Here is a 22,020-nt window from a genome sequence, read left to right on the forward strand (position 1 = left end):
AGCCACCTCTGATTTACCACATCTTCTCACCTCCCAGATGCTGGCAATGGAGCCACACAGAGCCCTCACAATCTAGCTACCCTGCCTCCTGGGAGGTGACCAGGAAAGAACATAGCTACGCAAAGGAGAAAGAAGTCAGGGAAGAAAAAAGAGCTTTCTCACTAGCACTAGCTTGAAATCCATTCACCCTGGACAGGATGACTCGGGTTTTAGCACACAATACCCATTTCACAGATGGAAAGAGGAGATGTCACCGAAGCAGCCTTCAAGATGCTTTTAGAATTGGGCCATTGAGACGACTCAGTCAGTGAAGGTGCTTGCTAGCAAGCCCGATGGCCCAAGTTTGCACCAAGAATCCCACACGGTGGATGATGAGCTGATGACCACAAGTAGTCCTCTGCGTTCCACACGCATGCCACAGTGCTTATATGCATGAACACACGCATGTGCACGTGTGTGTGCACACACATACATAGAGAGGCTTAAGACTTTGAATCTTTTAGAACAAAGACACAGGTGGGATCTTGATCCCTGAAGTGTGTGAAGTAACTGCTCACTAAACAATCAAAGAAGATTTAAACAGCCTGTTCTGTACAGGTACTGTCGTCTTGGGACTGGAGATGTGGCTAGCTGGCCTGGCATGCAAGAGGCCTTGGATCCCATCCCTGGGAATGAAAAGACATGCACACACACACACACACACACACACACACACACACACACACACACTCATGCATACATCCACAACATACACATACACATGCATACATACGAATACACACACACACATATACATATACAACTATCTTAGTTATTGTTTCTATTGCTGTAAAAAGACACCCTGACCACTGCAATTCTTATAAAGGAAAATATTTAATTGGGGCCGCTTGCTTACAGTTCAGAGGTTCAGCCCATTATCATCATGGTGGGACATGGCAGTGTGCAGGCCGACATGGTGCTGGAGAAGCAGCTGAGAGTCCTACATCTTCCAGGCACCAGGAAGTGGTCTGCCTCACTGGGCTTGACTTGAGCAATATGAGACCTCAGAGTCTGTGTCCACAGTGACACACTTCCTCCAACAAGACCACACCGCCTAGTCCTAAGAGATTATGGGGCCCAATCACATTCAAACTACCACAACAACATATACACGCACATACACACATGCATACACATACACCGATACATGTACACACACACACTCACACACATGCACACATTCACAGCATATATACATATACCCATAATACATACATGTACATACTTGGCACACAACATACACATGTGCATACATACATAACAAATACATGCACACATACACACTTACACATACACACATACATTCACATACACTCAACATACACATGTGTATATACACACAAATATACACACCGCTGCACATAGCAGAGCAGGGCAAGCGTTGTGTCCTTTCATGACCTAACCAGGAAGTGCTTGCTGTCCACCCCTCTGCCATCCTGCAGCTGTACTAAGAGAATTGGTAAATCCAGCACCTGTGATGAAGGCCAGGAAGCATGACTGCTGGTACCGGGCTTGGAGGCTGCCAGCACCTGCAGACAGCCAAGATGAAGATTTCCTTATTAATTCCAGATTCAGACTGCTGGGTCTGACTTGAAGCTGGGCCAACCCAGCTATGGAACCTTAGGTGGGTCACTCACCTTCTCTGTGCTTGAACTTCCAGATCTGGAAATGAGCGTGAATTTAACATTGCCCTTGTAGGCTCGTGTGGGAGCTACAGCTTGGCATCCTTTGGCAGTGCCTGGGAGGCTGGCAGGGGGGCCTCAAGGCCAAGAACAGCCTGGGCTATGCAGTTTTGCCCTGTCTCAACAAACAAATAAACAAACCTTATCAAATTTAAAGTGTTTTGAGTCACAGGAATGTCTCGGGCTTAGGACTGCTTTCAGAGCTGCCCAGGGCTCTGGCCCCAGCGTGCAGGGTGACTGACCTGAGCGGGTGGGCGGGCACATCTCTGCAGGCTCCCTTCCAGTGATAACAGGAGTACAGAGCTCTGAGACACAGCCTTGGCTCAGCACTTTTGGAGCCTAAAGCTTTGGAAAAAGCCTTTTGAGTCGGGAGAGGAAGAGGAGAACTGGATGGCAAGATGCTGGAGTCTGGGAAAAAATGCTTCTAAGGCAAAAGGGGTGGGGATGTGGCTTGCCGAGCTGTGTACACACCCCAGGGCTGCAGGGACTCCTGCCGTTGCCTACTGTGGTTGGTATGTAAAATAAATGAAAAAATGCTAATTAAATAAAAAAAGATAAAAAGAAACTCCAGTTCGCTCAAAGTAGATTCTAATGCTCCGGACTGTGTCAGGCTGAGAAAGTGCCCAGTCAGGGAAGCGCTTGCCTTAGGAACATGCCGACCTGAGTCAGAGCCTCAGTGGGAAAAGCCATAAAAGCCTAGCAAGGCCTCATGCGCCTGGCTGCATTCGTGCTGCAGGCAGAGGCTAGAGGATTTCAAGTGCTCACTGGCCAGTGAATCAGTAAACTCAAGGTTCAAAAACAGACCCTGTTTCAAAAACTCAGGTGGGGGGACTGGGAGACAGCTCTGCAGGCAAAAGGGCTGGCTGTGCAGGCAAACCTGGGAACTCGGGTTCCTTAAGATCCCTGGAACTTGTGTGAAAAGCCAGATGTGGTGGCACACATCTGTATCTCAGAATTCCCACGGAAATGAGGAATGGAGACAGAGAACCTCTGGCTAGCATCCCTGAAGCAAAGGACAGAGGCCCTACCCAAAGCTAGGTGGAAGGTGAAGACACACACTGTAGCACCCCATCCCCATCCCTTGCGGGGGTCACACAAACAGATGAGAAAAGGGAAAGACCACGCAAGACAGGGTGTGACTGAGGATGACACCCAAACACACATGCGCATGTATCCAAACATACAGAGCGTGAACCCACACGTCCTTTAAACAGAGCATGGTGGTACAAAGCCTTCACCAAGGTAGGCAGGCGGATTGTGAGTTCGAGCTCCATGAGACACCTCCTCAAAGGAAAAACAAAACAAAAGCACCAGAAAGTATTACCAAGAAAACTGTCTGATGGCCCCATCAGGCTCCCAGGAGAGAGACAAGCCTGTCTTTGTGTCTGTGATTGGCAGTCCAGCTGGCCGGCTTAGGACGGGACCTGGACATTTTCGGGACCTAGAGACGTCGCATCTAAAGAGAAAGCCATAAAATGGCGCATTTCTCTGTGTTTCAGTGTGAGGAACGGCAAGCCTTCAGGACCGGAGGCAGCACAGCTCCAGGGGAAGCCAGGAAGCAGTGCGGGTGGGTACAGGCCGTGAGCATGACGGTATCACTGGGAGTGGCGTGTTTCACAGAGAAAGGTTGTCAAGTGTGTCCCAAATCAGTCACCTTTACTCAAGAAGCTGCCCATGTCACTTGAAGTCTGGGTACAGGCGCTATTTCTCAGCTGGCTTTGCAGTTCAGCATGGTCACACGATCAGGGAAAAATCCCAACAGAAGCCTTAGAAACCTGACCAACCGTCTTTATGCTTGGCGGTTGCTTCCTGGAGCTCGGCCCCAGCATGTGGGGTTGAGGTGGTGTGGCCTTTAAGAGGTGAGAGCTGACTCATGGGAGGGACTCGCCAGTGAGACTCCAGCCCGTACATGGGCAATGTCTCCCAGGAGGTTTCTGGGGACAGGGTGAGTTCTCTGGGGAACTGACTGTTAGACTGGACCCCACATTGTTAGTACTATGGCCCTGGTCTCTTCAAATTACTCCGGGGGTTTTCTTGGATCTGCAACCTGCACATGACTCGCTGTGGAAATTCTCAGACCCATCTTTCTGGGCCTAGTGCCTTGTTCTCTCTCTCTCCCCACTCATTTGGATAGTGTATTTCAGGTCCAGAGTTCTGTCTCTATACAGACTGTGGGTGCCTGAGGCCGTCTACTGCCTTGCACCTTAACCAACCACAGGGCACTCATATGCCAAGTTTGATAAAGCTAGGGGCAATTTCTCAATAGAGAGGACAAATGGGCAAATTCATCTGGTCTCAGCTGGTCTCAGGCGAAGAGACCAGCTAACTTCTTTCTCCAGTGTGGAGTCCCATGAATACTAGATAGGAGATCTGCCCTTGGGCCACACCTCTAGCCCCTCAACTGAGGAATCTAGGCAGGGCCATCAAACCACACCAAGCTCTTGGTCTCACTATGTCACCCAGACCGACTGTGACACTGTCATCTTCCTGTCTCGGTATCCAAGGCGGTAGAATGGCAGCTGTGTGCCTGTGCCGCCACATCGGCTGGAGGTGCCAACTCATCCTCGACGGGATTATCCTGAAAGGAAGCCTGTGTGCTAACCAGATGCCCTTTACCTTGGCTGGTGTCCACACCCTGCTGCAAGTTGGGCTGTCTGTGGCCCCTGTTCCCTGACTGGCGGCCACTGCCCTCACCACACACCCGAAGCAGCAGAGTCAGGTGACCATGGACTGAGCCTGAGAAACCATAAGCCACAAGAAATCCTGGCTGCTTCACATTGTGGCTCATAGAGACAGGGTTGGGGAAGCGAAGAATCAGGGTGAGTTCTCCTTCCAGCCCTGGCCTTGCCTCCTACACTTCATGCTGCTTTCCCTGCTCCTTCAAGGCAGGCCACACTCTCACCAGCTGCTCTCTCAGCCAAGGATGACCCAGAAGAGAGCGAGACCCCACCGACAGTGCTAAAATCCAAGCCACTAGAACTTTCTGCAGGGATCATGATAGTGGCTGGGTGTTCATACTAGCCAAGTCATTAGCACCAACAGGCTTCAAGCTGGGCTCAGGCAGACCTGTGTTCAACCCTAGCTCAGCAGTGACTTGTGTTGAAGAGCCTCCAAATAGGAAGTGAAATAAGGGAAGCTGGGCCACAGTTCGGGCAACTGCAAGAGGCAAGAGACTAACGGCTGAGAAGACGAGGGCGCAAGCTCTGGGGCCAGGCTTTCGGGACTTGAAGTCGACTTACATCTTGTGTGATCTCAGACTGACTACTAAGCCTCTCCGTGTTTCCATTTTCTTGTTTGCAAAATGGTGCAACTTTAACACTTGGCATGTGCTGTTACGTTCTCGCTGACTCTCGGGAGGCATTTAGCAAACCTGCTACTCCGAAAAGCCCTCAGAGGACACTGTCGCCTACACCATGGATGTAAATGGTGCCTCCTGACGTTGTCCAAAAGAGCAATGGAGTCCATGGCTGTGTGGGAGACGCTGCCTTGGACACCTCCTTAGAACTGAACAAGGATCAGGATGCTCCATGTCTCAGGACAAGAGACCCAGCCGCAGCTGCAGAGCCATATGCCCAGGAGATACTGGAGCAGGGGTGTAAATTCTGACTCAGGTCAGAGAGGGGCAGAGACAGTGCCCTCTAGTCAGCTGCTTATACTTAGCAGCAATTTGTCCATGGATGGGCAGTGTGGATCAGTGGGCTCCAAAAGGATCCCTGTCTTCTAAAGAAAGCATTCTTTTTTTTAGATTTATTTATTTATTATGTATACAACATTCCTTCCAAGTATGCTTGCATGCCAGAAGAGGGCACCAGATCTCATTATAGATGGCTGTGAGCCACCATGTGGTTGCTGGGAATTGAACTCAGGACCTTTGGAAGAGCAGTCAGTGCTCTTAACCTCTGAGCCATCTCTCCAGCCCCTAAAGAAAGCATTCTTGAGCTGAGTATTGTGGTTCTGCTTGTCATCCAAGCACTAGGGAAGCTGATGCAGGAGGATAACTGCAAGCTTGATTTAAGCGAGTATCTTTAAGGTTGTCCTGGGCTACAGAACAAGACCTTGTTTCAAAAAGAAAGAAAAGAGAGAAAGAAAGAAGGGGGGAAAGGATGTAATGGGGCACGCTTGACGTTGGTTCATGAAGACATTCTTAGTAGATGTGTCCAAGAAGACAGTCTCACCGGGCTGCAGGAGAAGCCAGTCCAGAATAGTCCATAAAGAAAGAGAATGCAGGGGACGTTGGAGGGCTAGCTGGAGCCTTGATTACACTGAGCCAGAAGCTGCATCTCTTGCAGTTCTGAGAACCAACAAAGGCAAAGGACAGCAGCCAGGTGTGGTGCCGGACACCTCGCCCCCCAGCACCCAGGCGGCACAAGCGTGAGGCTGGCCTTGGCTACACAACACAAGCCTGTCTCCAAAGCCAAAACAGCGAGTATGGGATTTCCTCTTGGGAGCATAAAAATGCCTTAAATAAAAGTGGTGGGGAAGAGCCCGCCACACAAGCATGAGGACCCGAGTGAGAGCCCAGAACCCACATAAGAAATAGCGGGACTTGGAAGCACAGCACGGGGAGCAGAGACGGGCAGATTCCAGGGGCTCACTAGCAAGCCAGCCTAGCCTACCTGGCAAGCTCCAGGCCGATGACAAGGCCTGCCTCATAAATAAGGAGCCCGAGGGACAGAAGCTGGGCCTCCACATGCATGCGTGCACACATGCACACGTGTACACATATAAGAGAAGAAAGGAAGAAAGGGAGTGGAGGGGGGAAGAGCAGGGTTGTTGATTTATTCAGTGCCTCGGTTTTCAGTGCGAAGCTCGGGAGATGTTGAACCCGACAACGGCTCTGACTCTCCCGATAGCGCATGCTCAGATCAAAACACCGCATCGCATGGCTGCACTCTGTATGACTGTTTATCAAGTCAAGTTAAAACAGTTTCCATTGTATATCCAAGTGACTATGAACAGCGTTGCTCCCGTCCCACCTAGAGTCACATGGCTAGGATAGCATGAGCCCTAGGCATGTGCAGAGTCTACACGCACCCATCCTAGAGTCACACGGCTAGGACATTAGCCCTACACATGTGCAGAGTCTACATGCACCCATTCAATCAGCTGAGCGCTGAACACATTTGAGGGAACACTGCATCTCCACGGAACATATAGAAGTCCCTGTCATGTCGCTACTTCCCACACAATACAACACAGCTGTCTGCAGAGCAGACAAGTATCGGGCGTTACTAAGTAGTTTAGAGATGGCGTGAGGCACACAGTACTATTTTTACAGAAGGACTTGCTCATTTTGGCAGGCCCTGGCAGTCACAGGGGTCCTGGAGCTGAGTGTCCGGGACCCCGCAGCAGGACTTTATTGCCCTGAGTGGTCTCGGGTTTTCTTTAGCTCACTGTACCCGGGCATGCGCCACTCTAAAGCAGGTGATGCAATTTCACAGACAAGGAGAAAGCCCCGGGGAGGTGCCGCAGAAGTCAGTGGAGTCTGGAATTGGTACCAGGAGTGGGGTGTGACAAGCACACTGTGACTACAAATCTGGTGAGAACTTGGATCAAGGCTTGGTATTGTCCGCTGTTGTTCCTGAGCCCAAGGCACACTGCACTCTGTTCCTCAGTTTCCCCAAGCTCTAGCTCTTGGCCCTTTGTCTTCCCCTGATTTCTTTTTCTAAAGATTTTTAATTTTTTAAAATATTTATTTAGGGGGCTGGAGAGATGGCTCAGAGGTTAAGAGCATTGCCTGCTCTTCCAAAGGTCATGAGTTCAATTCCCAGCAACCACATGGTGGCTCACAACCATCTGTAATGAGGTCTGGTGCCCTCTTCTGGCCTGCAGGCATACACACAGACAGAATTTTGCATACATAATAAATACATACATACATACATACATACATACATATTTAAAATATTTATTTTATATGTATGAGTATTTTGGCTGCATGTAAGTCTGTGCAGCACATGAATAGTTTGTGTCCATGGAGGCCAGAAGAGGGAATTAGATCTCCTGAAATTTAAGCTACAGGTGGTTGTGAGCCACCATGTAGGTGCTGGAAGCTGAACCCAGGTCTTCTGCAGAAGTAACACACGCTAAACCCTGAACTATCTCTCCAGCCCCTGGTTCCTATTTTTTTAAATTATTTGTATCTCTGTTGGGGTGTGCCTTGTGAATTCAGAGGCCAAAAGCTTCAGACTTGTTGGAGCTGGAGTCACAGGTAGTTGTGAGCGCCCGACATGGATGCTGGGAACTAAACTGGGGTCCTTTGCAAGAGCAGTGGATGCTGTTAACCTCTGAGCCCTTTCTCCAGCTCTGTGTCCCAACTTGTTATGGTCTTCTAGGTACCTCTTTACACACACACACACACACACACACACACACACACACACACACCGTCAAGAAATCTCAGTGTGCTCTCTGAATCCACTTCTTCCTTCACCTGTCCCACTTTATTGGGGGACTGTTTGTTGATTTTGAGATCAAGTCTTGCTTACCTAGCCCATTCTAGCTCTGACTCCCAATGCTGGGATGGTAGCCTGTATTCCCAGAATGGCATTTTGCTTTTAATTCACAAAATCTGCAATTTGGATGGGAAAAAAAGCCACATCTTTGTGAGTGTGTGTGTGTTTGTTGTTGTTTTGGTTTTTTTGTTTTTCGAGACAAGATTTCTCTCTAGCTTTGGAATCTGTCTTCGGACTAGCTCTTGTAGACAAGGCTGGCCTCGAACACACAGAGATCCAACTGACTTTGCCTCCCTCCCAAGTGCTGGGATTAAAGGCGTCCGCCACCACCGCCCAACGCCCCACCTTTCTTTTCACCATTTCTAGCTGCAATGGCACTTTGAAGCAATAGATCATAGTGCGGTCAGCAGTGATCATGTGACTGCAACTTTGTTGCCAATAGAGATTGTGTTTCTGTTTCCCGGAAGAGGTCGGGAAGTCCATTGGCTTTCATGACTTCTTTGGCGTCTCCACTAATCCTGTTAGCTCCACTGGTTCTGCTCTGCACGGCTCTTAGAGAAGCATGTTTCAGGACAACTCTAGGATTTCAAACACTTTTAACATGATCGCTTTCCTTCTGTCTGGCACAATCATCTAAAATCCATTCAAAGAGGGATCCCTTGACTTCCCTGGACTGTAGATGACTCATGGCCCGGTGTGGATTCTACCTGCCCATCCTTCTGCTCCAGCTGCGCCCTGTCACTTGAAGCTCACTCAGTGTGGCAGGGATGGGGACCCAAGTCCTAAGCAGATATTTTCTGGGAAGAGGCTAAGCATCTGTGAATGGGCCCCTCCCCTGTGGATGCCTGCAGATGACATAAGCCCAGGAATGTGGATTTTCTGGAAGCATCTGGAATCATCCAGGACCAGTAAAGGGACCTGAATGGTTGGGGGAGCTTCCTCATGAGTAAGCAACTGCTCTTAGCTAGCTTGGATGGAACCACCTCAACATCTAAACAACCAGTAGGACCAACATGCGCTCCCTGGATACACAGAGAGGAATCGATGCCAAGGAGTAAGAACCCAAACGGAATTGGGCTGGAGCTACTCTGTGTCCAGTTAGGAAGCTCGAGTCATGCTTTGTTTTTGATGTGTTTTTGTTTACGTGTGTTCTCACCTCAAAGCTGATTCATAACTTCCAAACTGTAAATGAAGAAACGGGGGGAGGGGTTTTGTCTCAGATGAGCATAAAAGGTAAGGAAGAAAGTGAGGCACTGTAATGTGGGTTAAAATGACCTGGGAGAATCACAGTAGGAGGACCCAGATTCTTCCCGTGCCAATAAAGCTCCATCCCCCAATTGCTGTATCACTGAGCCACACCCCCAACCCCTCTTTGGGGGAATCTAGACAGAGGCTCTACCAATTTCTATACCAATAAATGGCATCAGAGCAAAGACCCACATGGAAGGAACCATCACATGAAAGACATTGCAGGCAGAGGGAACAGCAAGCAGAAAGGCCTTGAAGGCAAAAGCACTTAAGGCCAGGCATGATGGCCTTGAATTTCAGGGCTAGAATGGGCTAGAGAGATGGCTCAGCTTTTGAGAGCATTAGTTGCTATCTCAGACTATCCCAGAGGATCTGACCTTGGTTCCAGTATCCAGTCAGGCTCATGACTGCCTGCAACTCCAGGTCCAGGGAATCAAGTGCCTTTCTCTAGACTTCACAGGCATCTGAACACTTGGCATGCACACACACACACACACACACACACACACACACACACAGAGAGAGAGAGAGAGAGAGAGAGAGAGAGAGAGAGAGAGAGAGAGAGGGAGACAGAGAGAGAGGGAGAGAGAGAGACAGAGAGAGAGACAGAGAGAGAGGGAGAGAGAGAAAAATTATTTTTAAAAATAAAAAAATCTTCTGGCTGTGGCCTGGGGGTAGAGAGCGTGGTTGACACGCATGAGGTCCCTAGTTCCATACCCCAAAACCATAGGAAACCAAACCCCAAAATAACAAAACACGAGGAACAACAGATGGAGTGGTGGGATTTGACCCAGGGGAGAAAGTACAGCCAGAGACAGAGTCAAGGGGTCCGTTTGAGTGGAGCCACTAGCAGAACCTGCAGGGGCCAGCGGTGAGTCACATGAATCATTCCAGCATGTAAGACTGAGACAGGAGGGTCATGACTCGAAGCCAGTCTGCACTGCAGAGTCAGTCAGAAACAACAACCGAAAACAAAACAAACAAAATTACAGGTCTACCCGTGTGCACAGTCGCCATCTAGAAAGTGTGCCGGGGCTGGGGAAATGGCTCCGGTGGTAAAGTCCTGTTTTTACCATGCAAAAAGGACCTGAGAACTTGGTCTTGAGGGTCCTGATCCGACACCTTTCCCTTCACTCCCAGCACTGGGGTATGAAGACGGGCAGATCTATGGGGCTCACTAGCCAGCCAGGCTTGCCCCATTAGCAAGCTCTAGGCCAATCAGAGACCCTGTTTGAAATATAAATGTGGGGTGTTGAAAGCTTAGCATCGTCCTGTGATGGCAGTAAGAGACAGGAAGGGACAGGTCAGCTCAAGCTCACAGACCCCATGAGGAAGGGATGGCTTTGGGCTGTTGGAGACTAGCAACCGGAGGCACAGCCGAATCCTACATCAAAAGTCCAATAAGATCAGAAGGGTGGCTGGGTGGTGGTGGCGCATGCCTGTTAATCCCAGCACTTGCGAGGCAGAGGCAGGAGGATCTCAAGGAATTTGAGGCCAGCCTGGTCTACAAATCAAGTTCCAGGACAGCCAGGACAGTCCTGGACACAGAGAAACCCTGTCTCAGAAAAAAAAATCAGAAGGGTGACTTCAGGGACATGTGCTAACAAGACACTCTGGAGCCAGCAGCTAGCATGGAGAGCCTGCCAGGCACTGTGGGAGGGGCAGGCACTCCAGAGCCTCTGCAGACCTTCCTCTGTGGCTCGAAGCCAAGGCCAGTATTCAAAGGACAAAAAGAGGGTCTCTCTGCCCTGCAAGCCAGCCAGCTGCACTGGAAAAGCAGTGCCCTGGGACCAGACCTATTTCTTTTTAATATCAACTAGGCTAGAATTGTTCAACCTGCCTTCCCCACCCCCCAAAAAAGTGTTCTGATTCCCAAGCAGCTCCTTTTTAAAAGTCAAGTTTCAGTTTGGTTAGAGTTGTTTTCTTTTCCTTGTGGGGACAAGGCGCTGAGACCATTTGTCCTTTCTGCCTCGAGGTGCAGAGACCTGAGGGAGAGTGCCTGCGAGCCTGCTCTGTTAGAGAAGCTGCTGCCTCAGGTTGTGGAGAGGAAACAGTGCAGAAAGCATTTGCCTTCCAAGCATAAGGACCTCAGCTTCATTCCTGAACCCACGGAGAAAGCCTTGTATTCGTGTAACCCTAGCATGAGGGAAGAAGAGTCAGAAAAATCCCTGGACTTGCTATCAGTCAGCTTAGCCTAACTGATGAGCCTCGGTCCCAGTGAGAGACCTCGTGTTTAAAACCAGAGTGGAAGCCGGGCATGGTGGCACCCACCTTTAATCTCAACACTCAAGAGGCAGAAGCAGAAAGATTTACATACTGAGTTCCAGGACAGCCAAGGCTACAAAGAGAGACCTTCACTAAGGAAACAAAGCTAGTGGAGGGTTCCTGAAGAATGACACTCGTGATGACCTCTGACCTCCATGCACATGCTTACATGTGTACATATGACCTGCACACACAAACATGTATACACCCCCACATAAAAGGAACTGTTTGCCCCCCAGAGCTGGATGCTGTCGTTATCTTCACTTTACAGCCAGGAAACTGGGTATAGAGAAGGAGGGGCCTCCCGCCGTCAGGATCAGTGAGTAGTAGGACCAGGATTCAAAGTCTGCAGATGCTAGGCAAGAGCCCTGACACTAAGCCACAACCCCAATCCTAATTGATCTTTCAAATTTTCCAGTGGCAGGCTGGAGAGTTGGTTCAGCGGTTAAGATCACTGGCTGCTCTTCTAGAGGTCCTGAGTTCAATTCCCAGCAACCTTATGGTGGCTCACAGCCATCTGCAATGAGATCTGGTGCCCCCTTCTGGCCTGTCTGTCTACCTGTAGGCAGAATACTGTATACATAATAAATATTTTTTAAAAAGTAAAAATTAAATGTTCCAGTCGCTCTTACTGTGTATGGATGCTCTCACACCTGTGCCACAACATGCATGTGGGGACCAGAAGATAACTCTGTAGAACTGAGTGTCTTCCGGAACACTTGCATGGGTTCCAGGAATTGAACACAGCTCTCCAGACTTGTGCAGAAAGTCCCTCTACTGACTGGGTCATCTTCCTGCGACGGATTTTTTGCCAGACTCGCTGTGCATTTTAAAAGAGCTGGCCTTTTGGGTGAGGATCGGTTATAGTCTGGTAAGAATTAGCATCTTGAGGGAGCTGCCACCAGTGTCTCAGAACCCTGCTCCCTACAGGCTGGAAGCAGAAGACCAGGAGGTGCGGACTGGAGAGCTAGATTTTAGGCTTCGGTGGCCCGGCACCTGCTCAACTCGTGGACCACAGCGCCACCTGGTGGTCGGCTATAGACCCTTCAGCTGGCAGCCGGCGGTTCTTACCCACCAGTCAGCAAACCCCGTTCCTAAAAGGCCCTAAAGGAAATATTTTTCAGCCACAGGAGCCAGACAGTCCGTTTCAAAGACAGTTCTTGCGTTATGAGACAAAACTATCCCCAAATGTTTCCAGAAGTAGGGATACCATGTCCAACTACAGGTAAACACTAAGCAGGGGCCAGAAGGGATGGCTCAGGGAGTAAAGTGCTTGTCATGCAAGCTGAAGAGCCTGACTTCTATCCCCAGAACCCATGTAAAACGTCAGGTGTGGTTAATCCCAGCTCTGGGACTAAACCAGCAAGGCAGAGAGACCACTCCACTCCTAGTTGAGAGCGTTCCTCGCGCCCGGAACTCTAACAGAAGAGAGGCGCCCTCTTCTGGCCTGCTTGGGCACCGGGGGAAGGACGCCTAAGGTTAACCTCTGACTCAAAGACACCTGCAGGCACGTACAAGCTCACGGCACACCTGACCGTCCTTGTGCGCACCTGCGCACACAGAGAATTTTATGGGTCTATGAATGTCCAGAAAACAATCAAAAAGCTCGTAAACAAAACAAACAAACAAACAAAAAAACTAAACAGGGGAGGGAGGAAAGAACAGTCACCAGATGCAGGAATTTGACGCTCATTGCTTAGTGCCTGGTTCCCAGGTGGTGCTATTGAGTTGGGCCTGGATCATGGCAGAACTCACCCTTCTGATGAGTTAATGCATCCAGGCTGAATCCAGGCTGCATTGCTGGGGACTGCTTGGAGGTGGCATGCCAACGGAGGTGTGTTTTTGAAGTGTCCCAGGCCACTTCCTGTTATGATTTGAACCTGAGGTGCCCCCCAAAGGCCTTCTGCTGAAGCCCGTGGTGCTATCCGGAAGTAGTGGAACCTTTGAGGGGTGGAGCCCAGTGGGAGAAAGTGAGGTCACAGGGGGCTGGACCCCAGTAAGCATTTAGAATCCTGATCCCTCTCTCCTTCCAGCAGGCCTTGAGGTGAGACGCCCTGCTCCACCACACAGCCCACCATGACATCCTTGCCATAAACACATAACCCAGAACCTGGAGCTGGTGACCATGGGCTGCAACCTTGGAAGCTGTGAGCCTGCAATTCCGGTTAACAATTTCATCTGAAAATGGCTAAAAGAAAGGATTCCACATGTTCCCACCACATAATATATCGAAACTGATGGCCATGGTAACTCACCCACTTCCCTCACTTCTCAGTGAGCTCAGGGAGAGCAGGTGCGACTCTCATGGTGGCCACAGGCTTCTCTAGAGAGCGCAAGTCAGCATTTGTGCTTTCCTGAGGGGCTGGGGATGGAGCCTGGGGCTGGGGATGGTCGGGAAGCTAGGCAAGCACCCCACCGCTCCCATACACAGCCCATCAATGTAACTTTAAGAAAAAAGTGGGTGGGGCAGCTGTAGAGGGATGGCTCAGTGGTTAAGAGCACTGGTTGCTCTTCCAGAGGACCCAGGCACAATTCCCAGCAAGTACATGACAACTCACAACTATCTGTAACTCTAGTCACTGGCAATCTGAGGCTCTCCTCCGGCCTCCAAGGGTTCTGAGTGCACATGGTACAGAGATGTGCACATAAAATAAATTATATTAAAAGGCGACTCATAGTTGATTACATCCTTGAAAAGTTCATATTATTTTCAAGATTCTCTCTCTGTTCTAGTTTCATTATTGAGCTGGGTGGAGCACAGTGGCTGTGTGTGCAATCCCGGCACTCCAGGGCTGAGGACTCTCAAGGTGATGGAAGAAGGAAGGGCAGAATCAGTGGTGCACGTCTGCAGTCCCAGGACTGTGGGTCCTCAGCAGGAGAGCTTTCTGAGTGCCAAAGCAGCTGGACTGCAGGCTGAGTCCCTGTCACAAAAGAAAGGGAGGAAGGGAGGGAGGGAGGTAAGAAGGGAGGGAGGGAGGAGGATGAAGGAAGGCTCTTAACTCTACAATCCTTAAGGTGACTGACCCTAAGCCCCTTGGCTTTACCGAATCCTCCTGTTCTGTCTTACTGTGCTCAGTGGTGGAAAAAGAGCTGAGCATCCTTGCAGGACAGTATAGGTAGGACCGAGATCTGAGACAGGGTGACGTCCTGCTTGAACCTGTGAAAACTGAGTGATTCAGGGACAGGAGGCTTGAAGCCATGTTTCCTTGGCACGCAGAAGAGACCACTGAGCGGAGACTCCGTCCATCCTGAGACGCAGCAAAACAGTGCCCGTCTAACTTGATCGCTAGCAAAGGGTAGCCAGAACTGACAGACTCAAGAAGACACTGCCCGAGGGGCACTTATCAGGTGACTAACCTTACTCCTTGGGCAAGCGGGGGAGCTTCAGTCACAGGACCCCAGAAGCAGCTCAGGTAACCCAGATACACACTGTAGTACCCAGTACCCATGGGGGCTATCTCTGCTCCTCTCCTCTCCTCTCTTCTCCCCTCCTCTCTTTTTCTCTCTTTGCTCCCCTCCCTTCCTCTTCTCTTCTCTCTTCCTTATCCCCTTCTTCCCTTGCCTTAGTCTCTCTGCTCCTTTTTCTTTTCCTCTTAGACTGGGTTTCTCTGTAGCTTTGGAGCCTGTCCTGAAACTAGCTTTTGTAGACCAGGCTGGCGTCAAACTCACAGAGATCCACCTGCCTCTGCCTTCCGAGTGCTGGGATTGAAGGCATGCACCACCATCACCTGACTTTTTTCCCACTCCTTTCTTTTTTTTAATATTTATTTTTTTTTATTATGTATACAGTATTCTTCCTGCAGGCCTCATTACAGATGGTTGTGAGCCACCATGTGGTTGCTGGGAATTGAACTCAGGACCTTTGGAAGAGCAGGCAATGCTCTTAACCACTGAGCCATCTCTCCAGCCTCCTTCCACCCTTTATCTCTCTTTTTTTTAGGGAAAGGTTTGGCTTTATTGGTTTTTTGTTTGTTTTGTTTTTTGAGACAGGGTTTCATACAGCCCAAGAGGCCTTTGACTTTCTTTGTAGACAAGGATGACCTTGAAGTCTTGCCTCTGTGTTGTCAATGCTGGGATTACAGGCCTGCATTACCACATTTGGGTTTCTGGGGTGCTTAGGTGGAACCCCAAACCTAACACACGCCAGGGGAGTGCTTCACCCACTAAGACGCTGTTTGTTTTGTTTTTCATTCTTTGAAACAGGATTTTACTCTGTGAGCTAAGCTGGCCTGAAATTGATATTGGTTGAAGATGATCTTGAACGTCTAACCTCCTGTTTCCACTTCCTGGGTGGTGGAAGGGTAGGCATGTGCTGCCATGTCCAGCTGAAGAGCAAAGGAAACAGTGGAGAGAGGGTTTAAACATCAGAAAACTTCAGCAAAACCTCACTTTCTAGCAATTCCACCTCATGATATAAACCCCCCAAAACTGAAAGCAGGGCCTCAGAGGGGCATTTGTAGATACATGTTTGGTGTGGCTTCATAGGCAGAGGGGAGGCACAAGGTCCCATCGACAGGACAGGTAAACTAACTGAGGTCTAGAAATGTGATGGAATATTATTCAGCCTTCAAAAGGAAAGATGGGCCGGGAGGGTGGCTCAGCTAGTCGATGCTTGTTTGTAAGCATGAGTACTGACTTTGGTCCCCAGAATCTACACACACCCAGGCATGGTGATGAACACTTGTAATCCCAGCACTGGGGAAGTAGGGACAATGGACTCCTGGAGGCTTCCTAGCGGGCCAGTCTAGATTGCTTGGCAAGTTCCAGATCAGACAAGACTACCTGAGGTTGACCTTTGACCCCCCCTCACAAACACAGACACACGCACGCACACACACACACACACACGATGTGGGAGTCCCCTCTGCGTGCTGTGATTATCATTGATGAATACAGAAACTGCCTTGGCCTGTTGATAGGGCAGAACTTAGGTATGTGGGGAAGATGGAACTGAATGCTGGGAGGAAGAAGGCAGAGAGAGAGAGGGGGGGGGGCATGGAGCTGCTAGAGTCAGACATGCTGAATCTTTGCCTATAAGCCACTGCCATGTGGCCATACACAGATTAATAGAAATGGGTTAAATTAATATAAGAGTTAGCCAATAAGAAGCTAGAGCTAATGGACCAAGCAGTGTTTTAATTAATACAGTTTCTGTGTGGTTATTTTGGTTCCAGGTGGCTGAGGCGAACAAGTGGCCTATAGCAACACACACACACACACACACACACACACACACACACAACACAAAGGAAAGGAATTTTATCCAAGCCTGGTGGCACACACCTGTATTCCAGCACATGGGAAGCAGAGGCAGGAATATCAAGAGGTCAAGGCTAGAATACGAGGGAAGGACAGGGAAAGAAGGGGAGAGAAAAAGAGGAAAGAGGAGAGGAGGAGAAGGCAAGTAAGGATTGTTCTGATATGGCTATTCCATAGCCCAGACTGATCCAGCCAGAGAGATGGACCATTCACACACTTCATCCCTAGGAGCCCCTAGATCAATGGTCACATAGGGACAGGGATTCGACACCAGTTAGGAGGCCAGCAAGCTCCGGGGGTGGCTGGTGATGGTGCTGGAGCCTTCGCTGGCTCATCTAGGTTCTCTGTGTCCTTCTCCATTGCAAAAGCAGAATCAATAATCAAACATAACACAGAGCCCCCTTGTTCCAAGAGATCAGTATTTTTTAAAAAAAAAAGATCCAGGAAAGCGGAAGGTCCACCAGGTACAAGGGCCGTGAGCATTGTGACTGATGCCGTCAGTGTGATGATAGCATGGGGGTGGGTGGGGAAGTCGTGTGCTTTAGAGATGTAGACTGGGCTTATAAAGCCAGCTAAGAGCTGAGATCTGCTCTACAATCCTCAGAAAATAAGAAAGAGAAGAGTGGCTTTGTGGCATGAACCCAGAAATCCTGGCAACTATTGAATGTGATCATGGACTTGTGGGGTTTGAGTGACTTCTACTCAAACATGTGCAGAGCAAAAACACTCACACAGAGCAGTGTCCTAGGGAAAGTAAACCCCAAGGCAGGGGATGGACTTAGAACCGGTGCCTTGTTCCAATGCCATAATGTTCTGCGGAGACTTGGGCGGGAAAGGTGGGTCTCAGCTCCCTGTTCATAAGGGCAGCCCATCACAGCGGAGCCTAAGACAGATGCTCACACTGTCCTCAGTGAAGGGCAGAGAGGGATAGACTGATGTGTGAACTGGCACTCAATCTGTTTTCTCCGTTTTATGCAGTTTGGGGACCAATGAAGAGTTGAGAAAGTACCATTTGCTGAGGGCAGATCTTATGCTTCAGTCCACAAAACCAGCATAACTACCCGGAGATCCTTCTCTGATGTCTCTGGATTCTGTCAAGTTGGCAGTTAACACTAACCCTCACAGGAAGGCCTGGAGTCCTCGAGTTTTGGCCAAGACTGGAGGGTCACAAGTGTGATGCCAGCCCGTGCTATACATCAAGATCTGCCTCCGGTCACAACTCAGCACTCAAGAAGCAGATACAAGTGGTGGTCTGTGAGTTTGAGGCCAGCCTGGTCTACCTAGCAGGTTCCAGGCTAGCCAGGGCTAAATAGAGAGATTCTTGTCTCAAAAAAAGAAAACAAAATGTCTTCAAAATAGGTTATTTCAAAATATTATATATTTTATTGATGTCCTCCTTTCCATTTTTATTTTTATGTATATTACAATGCACATGCCAAGTTTAGCATAACATATGTTTAAATAAGTAAAAGTAAATATGACAGGGGTCTGTCCAAAAGTTGTCTTCATGACAAGGACAGAAATCCTAGCAGAAGAACACCTGCCTAGAATCCCCCAGTGAGGGCCTGGGGGTGTGGCTCAGTGGTAGAGACCCTGCCTAGAATCCCCCAGTGAAGGGCTGGGGGTGTGGCTCAGAAGTAGAGACCCTGCCTAGAATCACCCAGTGAGAGACTAGGGACTTGGCTCAGATTCCACAGTGGATCAGGGACCAGGGATCAGTAAAGTCTACCAGCTATACTATGGCCAACAGAAAGGGCTTACATTGGGAATAAGTTGAAAGCATCCTAGGCCAGGGCTGAGCTTGCACAGGAAGGCCAAAAGAGCTGAGCCCTGGGTCAAGCTCACTGCGGCTAAGTGAGTATTCATTCTCAGTATTGTACCTACCCTTTTCCAGGGACCACAGTGTTTTTCAGTTCTTTAAACCACTTTCCTTGCATGGAGACAATGGCTCAACAGGTTAAGGCACTTGCTTCTAAAGCTGACAACCTCAGTTCAGTTCCCAGAAGCCACACAGCGGAAGGAAGAGAACCACTCCAGCAAGATGTCACCTGACCTCCACATGTGTGCCATGGCCCACCCCTCTCCACATGCAGACAAAAAAAACCCCCACTTTTCCGTCCCTAAAAAGTTGCCTTGCAGCAAGTTTGCAGGAATACCCAGAGTCTCATTGCTTCTGAGAGAACCAAGCAAGGGAGAGTGTGAGTGGGGAGAGCTGAAGAGGAAGGGGTTGGGGAGAAGCCCTGGAAAGGTCCTATCCCGGCACCTATGGAAGGATGGATGGATGGGTTGGCAGATGGGCTGAAGAGTGCATGGGTTGGACATGGGTGGAGGAGGGAGGGGGAAATCAGGGGTGCATGGGAAGATGTACGGATGGGACAACTGATGCATGGGTAGACTAAAGTGGCATTGTTGCTGCCTGTAGATGCTCAAATATGCCACCAGGTGTCGCCATAATCTCTAGGACCACCTGAGAGGTCATATGCTGCAGCTACTCGCCAGAAGTTATACTTCAAACCAGTTGCCACACGTGGTCAGGCCCTTGCATTTGCACACGCGCACCAGCACTCACTGGCTTCACCCAGCACCCCAGCCTCCTCCAGCAACAGAAGAAAACAGCGACAGCTGCAGAGAAGCAGGCTGACCGCACACTGAGCCTCTCTGAGACAGGCAGTGTGTGGAGACGGAGGGACCCCTTAAAGCTGATGGTTTCTGTCCCGCCAGCACCAGCTGCTTGCGCTGTTACTGGTGCTCAAATCACATCCATCATTGTCAGCCCAGAAACCCTCCCCGGCTTTTGCACCTTTGGGGGAAAAACGTTTTTAGTAAGCCTTAGCAATCTGCCTAGAAAAGCAACAGCAAAAGAACATCTCAGCGCGGCTGGTTTCTACAACCACTGAAGGATCCTGGGAAGAGGTTTTCAGTCCCAAGCACCAGGTGGCTGCTCTCCCCCACCCCACCCCCAATCCTCTATTCCCCCGCCCCAGGCCCACTTGGGGTTGATAAACCAAGTCAGGAAAGCACCACACTCTCCCAACCCAAGCTGGCCTCCCACTCTCCCTTCAGCGCAAAGGTCTATCCCTGGCTCTGGAAACTGCAGTGAGAGTCGACAGGGGTTCTGGGGGTGCTTCTAGAAGGCAATATTTCTCAGCCTTTCCCCACCACATCCCCAGCAGAAGCATCAGTCCCCTTCACTAGCCCTTTCTGGCTGCACTGCTTGCAAGAGACCTGGGTCCTTCACAAAGCCGGCTCAGAGAATTCAAGGCAACCCACAGGCAGAATGTTGATCGAGACTCCTAAGGAAAACGTGAGTCTTCAGTAACCACATAGATTATCAGCTCATTGAGCACCCTGAAGCTTGCCAGCTCCGACTGGCCCACGAGCCCACGCACAGCCTGACCCGCACATACTTACTCCCACTCTTTCCTTCTGGCCTGAGGGGTGCTATGCATTTTGTGCGCTTGGTGGGCCAAGATGACATCCCGGTGGTCCACCACGCCACCGCGCCGTTTCAGAGTTGGCCCGTCGAGGCTGCCGCTCATCTGCTGTGACCACGAGACGTGCAGGGGCCTGCGTGAGCCTGCCAGAGTGCAGTCCGCTCCTGGGCAGCTTGGGCGGTGCAGGACGTCATGACTGAGTGGGGGAAGCATGGGGTCAGAGCCCCAGGAGGCCTTCGGCATCCATGGACCTCACTCAGAAATCCCAGGAGAGGAAACTGGAGGGAGAAGGAAGACGGGGAGAGCAGAGTGAGAGAAGCTGCAAGGAAGCCAGGGCCGCGCGAGCAGGTGTGGGCAGGGCAGCAGAGGCCACCCCACCCTGCACCCGGAAGTTCAGCACCCCGGGCCTGGCTGCCAGGATTGAGTATTCCCTTGGCAACTGGGGGACAGGAAAGACACTTCTAGCAGTTGCCGGGCAACACAGGCCGTGGGTTGAAAGGGCACAAGGGTGTGGCTGATGCTGAGCACTAGGACCACCTGGCTCCAGATGCCAGCCAGACTGGGTGGGTTGGGGTAGAGGTGTTTTCTCGCATCTAGCAGTTTCCTTCTGCGGAACGGACCCTCTGGAGCCCCTACTCTCTGTGTTCTGGGCTTGTGACCTGTGAACTCCAGACCCCTGATGGCAAGTTCAAGCTCAGATGTGCTGGGCTAGACGTCTGGTCCCCATCTGCTTCCTTTTGGGGTGTAGGAAGCACAAGGGGGACCAACGGTTAGGTTTTTCATCTCATTTTTTAAAAATGCCTTGTCTGTGTTCATGTGCATGCAGTGCACGTAGCGCATGGACATGTATGCATATGTGTGTGGAGGCCTGTTCAAGTCACCATTTCTTGGGCTGAAACATCCCAGCCCCTTTGATGAGCACAGCGCTTTGAGACTGAGGAGGACAGGAGCAAGGTGGCTCACACGTGTGCTGTGGATACACAGAGAAGCCACTTCCCATGCAAAGAAGACATTCTAGTGAGAGAGGGACAGACAGGGACCAGGATAAGGCAGGAGCAGGGTGTACCTTGGGCTGCTGTCAGCAAGGCCAGCTGTCCACTGTCACCCAGGACTGCCAGAGACCCCAAATCCTACAGAGGCTAGGTCCCCGTAGGGAAAAGGCATAGACTTACATACAGAGTGGAGAACACAGTCCTACAGACTCCAGTCTCTCTAGGAGACCTGGGACACAGTGGGGTTGCTGTGAGTGTGGTCAACACGCTGTTGTTTGGGAATAAGGACAAGGAAAATCATTAAGTGTGTGTTCAGGACAGATTTGCCGTGGGGACTGAGAGCTTTCCCCATCCACAAGGGCCACCGTATGCCCCGGCCTTTGTCGAAGCGACTGGCTCTTATACCGTGCCAAGAGCACAGAGCATCTGTGGGCAGGGGAGGCTGTAGTTTGAGACGCTCTCATTCTGCTGCCTGGGCTGACCTCCAGCCTGCAGGGATCCTCCTGGGATTACAGATGTGTGATTCTTCGGCTGGCTTTATGCAGGGCTGGGGGTTGAGCATGCCTTGCATATGCCAGGCAAGCACCATACCAAACCGAGCTACATCCCCAGCTCATGAGTTACCTATTTAAAAGGCCCTTTCTCC

General features: G+C 50.3%; 1 protein-coding gene across 1 annotated transcript in view; it reads right to left on the reverse strand.

Moving 5' to 3' along the window:
- Nucleotides 1-20,431, reverse strand: part of Cacna1a (calcium voltage-gated channel subunit alpha1 A) — a 270,463-nt gene extending 250,032 nt beyond the window's left edge. Inside the window, 1 exon segment of the mRNA XM_038312389.1 lies at nucleotides 20,360-20,431. Within this exon segment, the coding sequence (XP_038168317.1) occupies nucleotides 20,360-20,397 (38 nt within the window). The 5' untranslated portion in view covers nucleotides 20,398-20,431.
- Nucleotides 20,432-22,020: the final 1,589 nt, after the last annotated feature.

This window comes from Arvicola amphibius, chromosome 15 (genome assembly GCF_903992535.2).
Source record: "Arvicola amphibius chromosome 15, mArvAmp1.2, whole genome shotgun sequence".
Classification (NCBI taxonomy): domain Eukaryota; kingdom Metazoa; phylum Chordata; class Mammalia; order Rodentia; family Cricetidae; genus Arvicola; species Arvicola amphibius.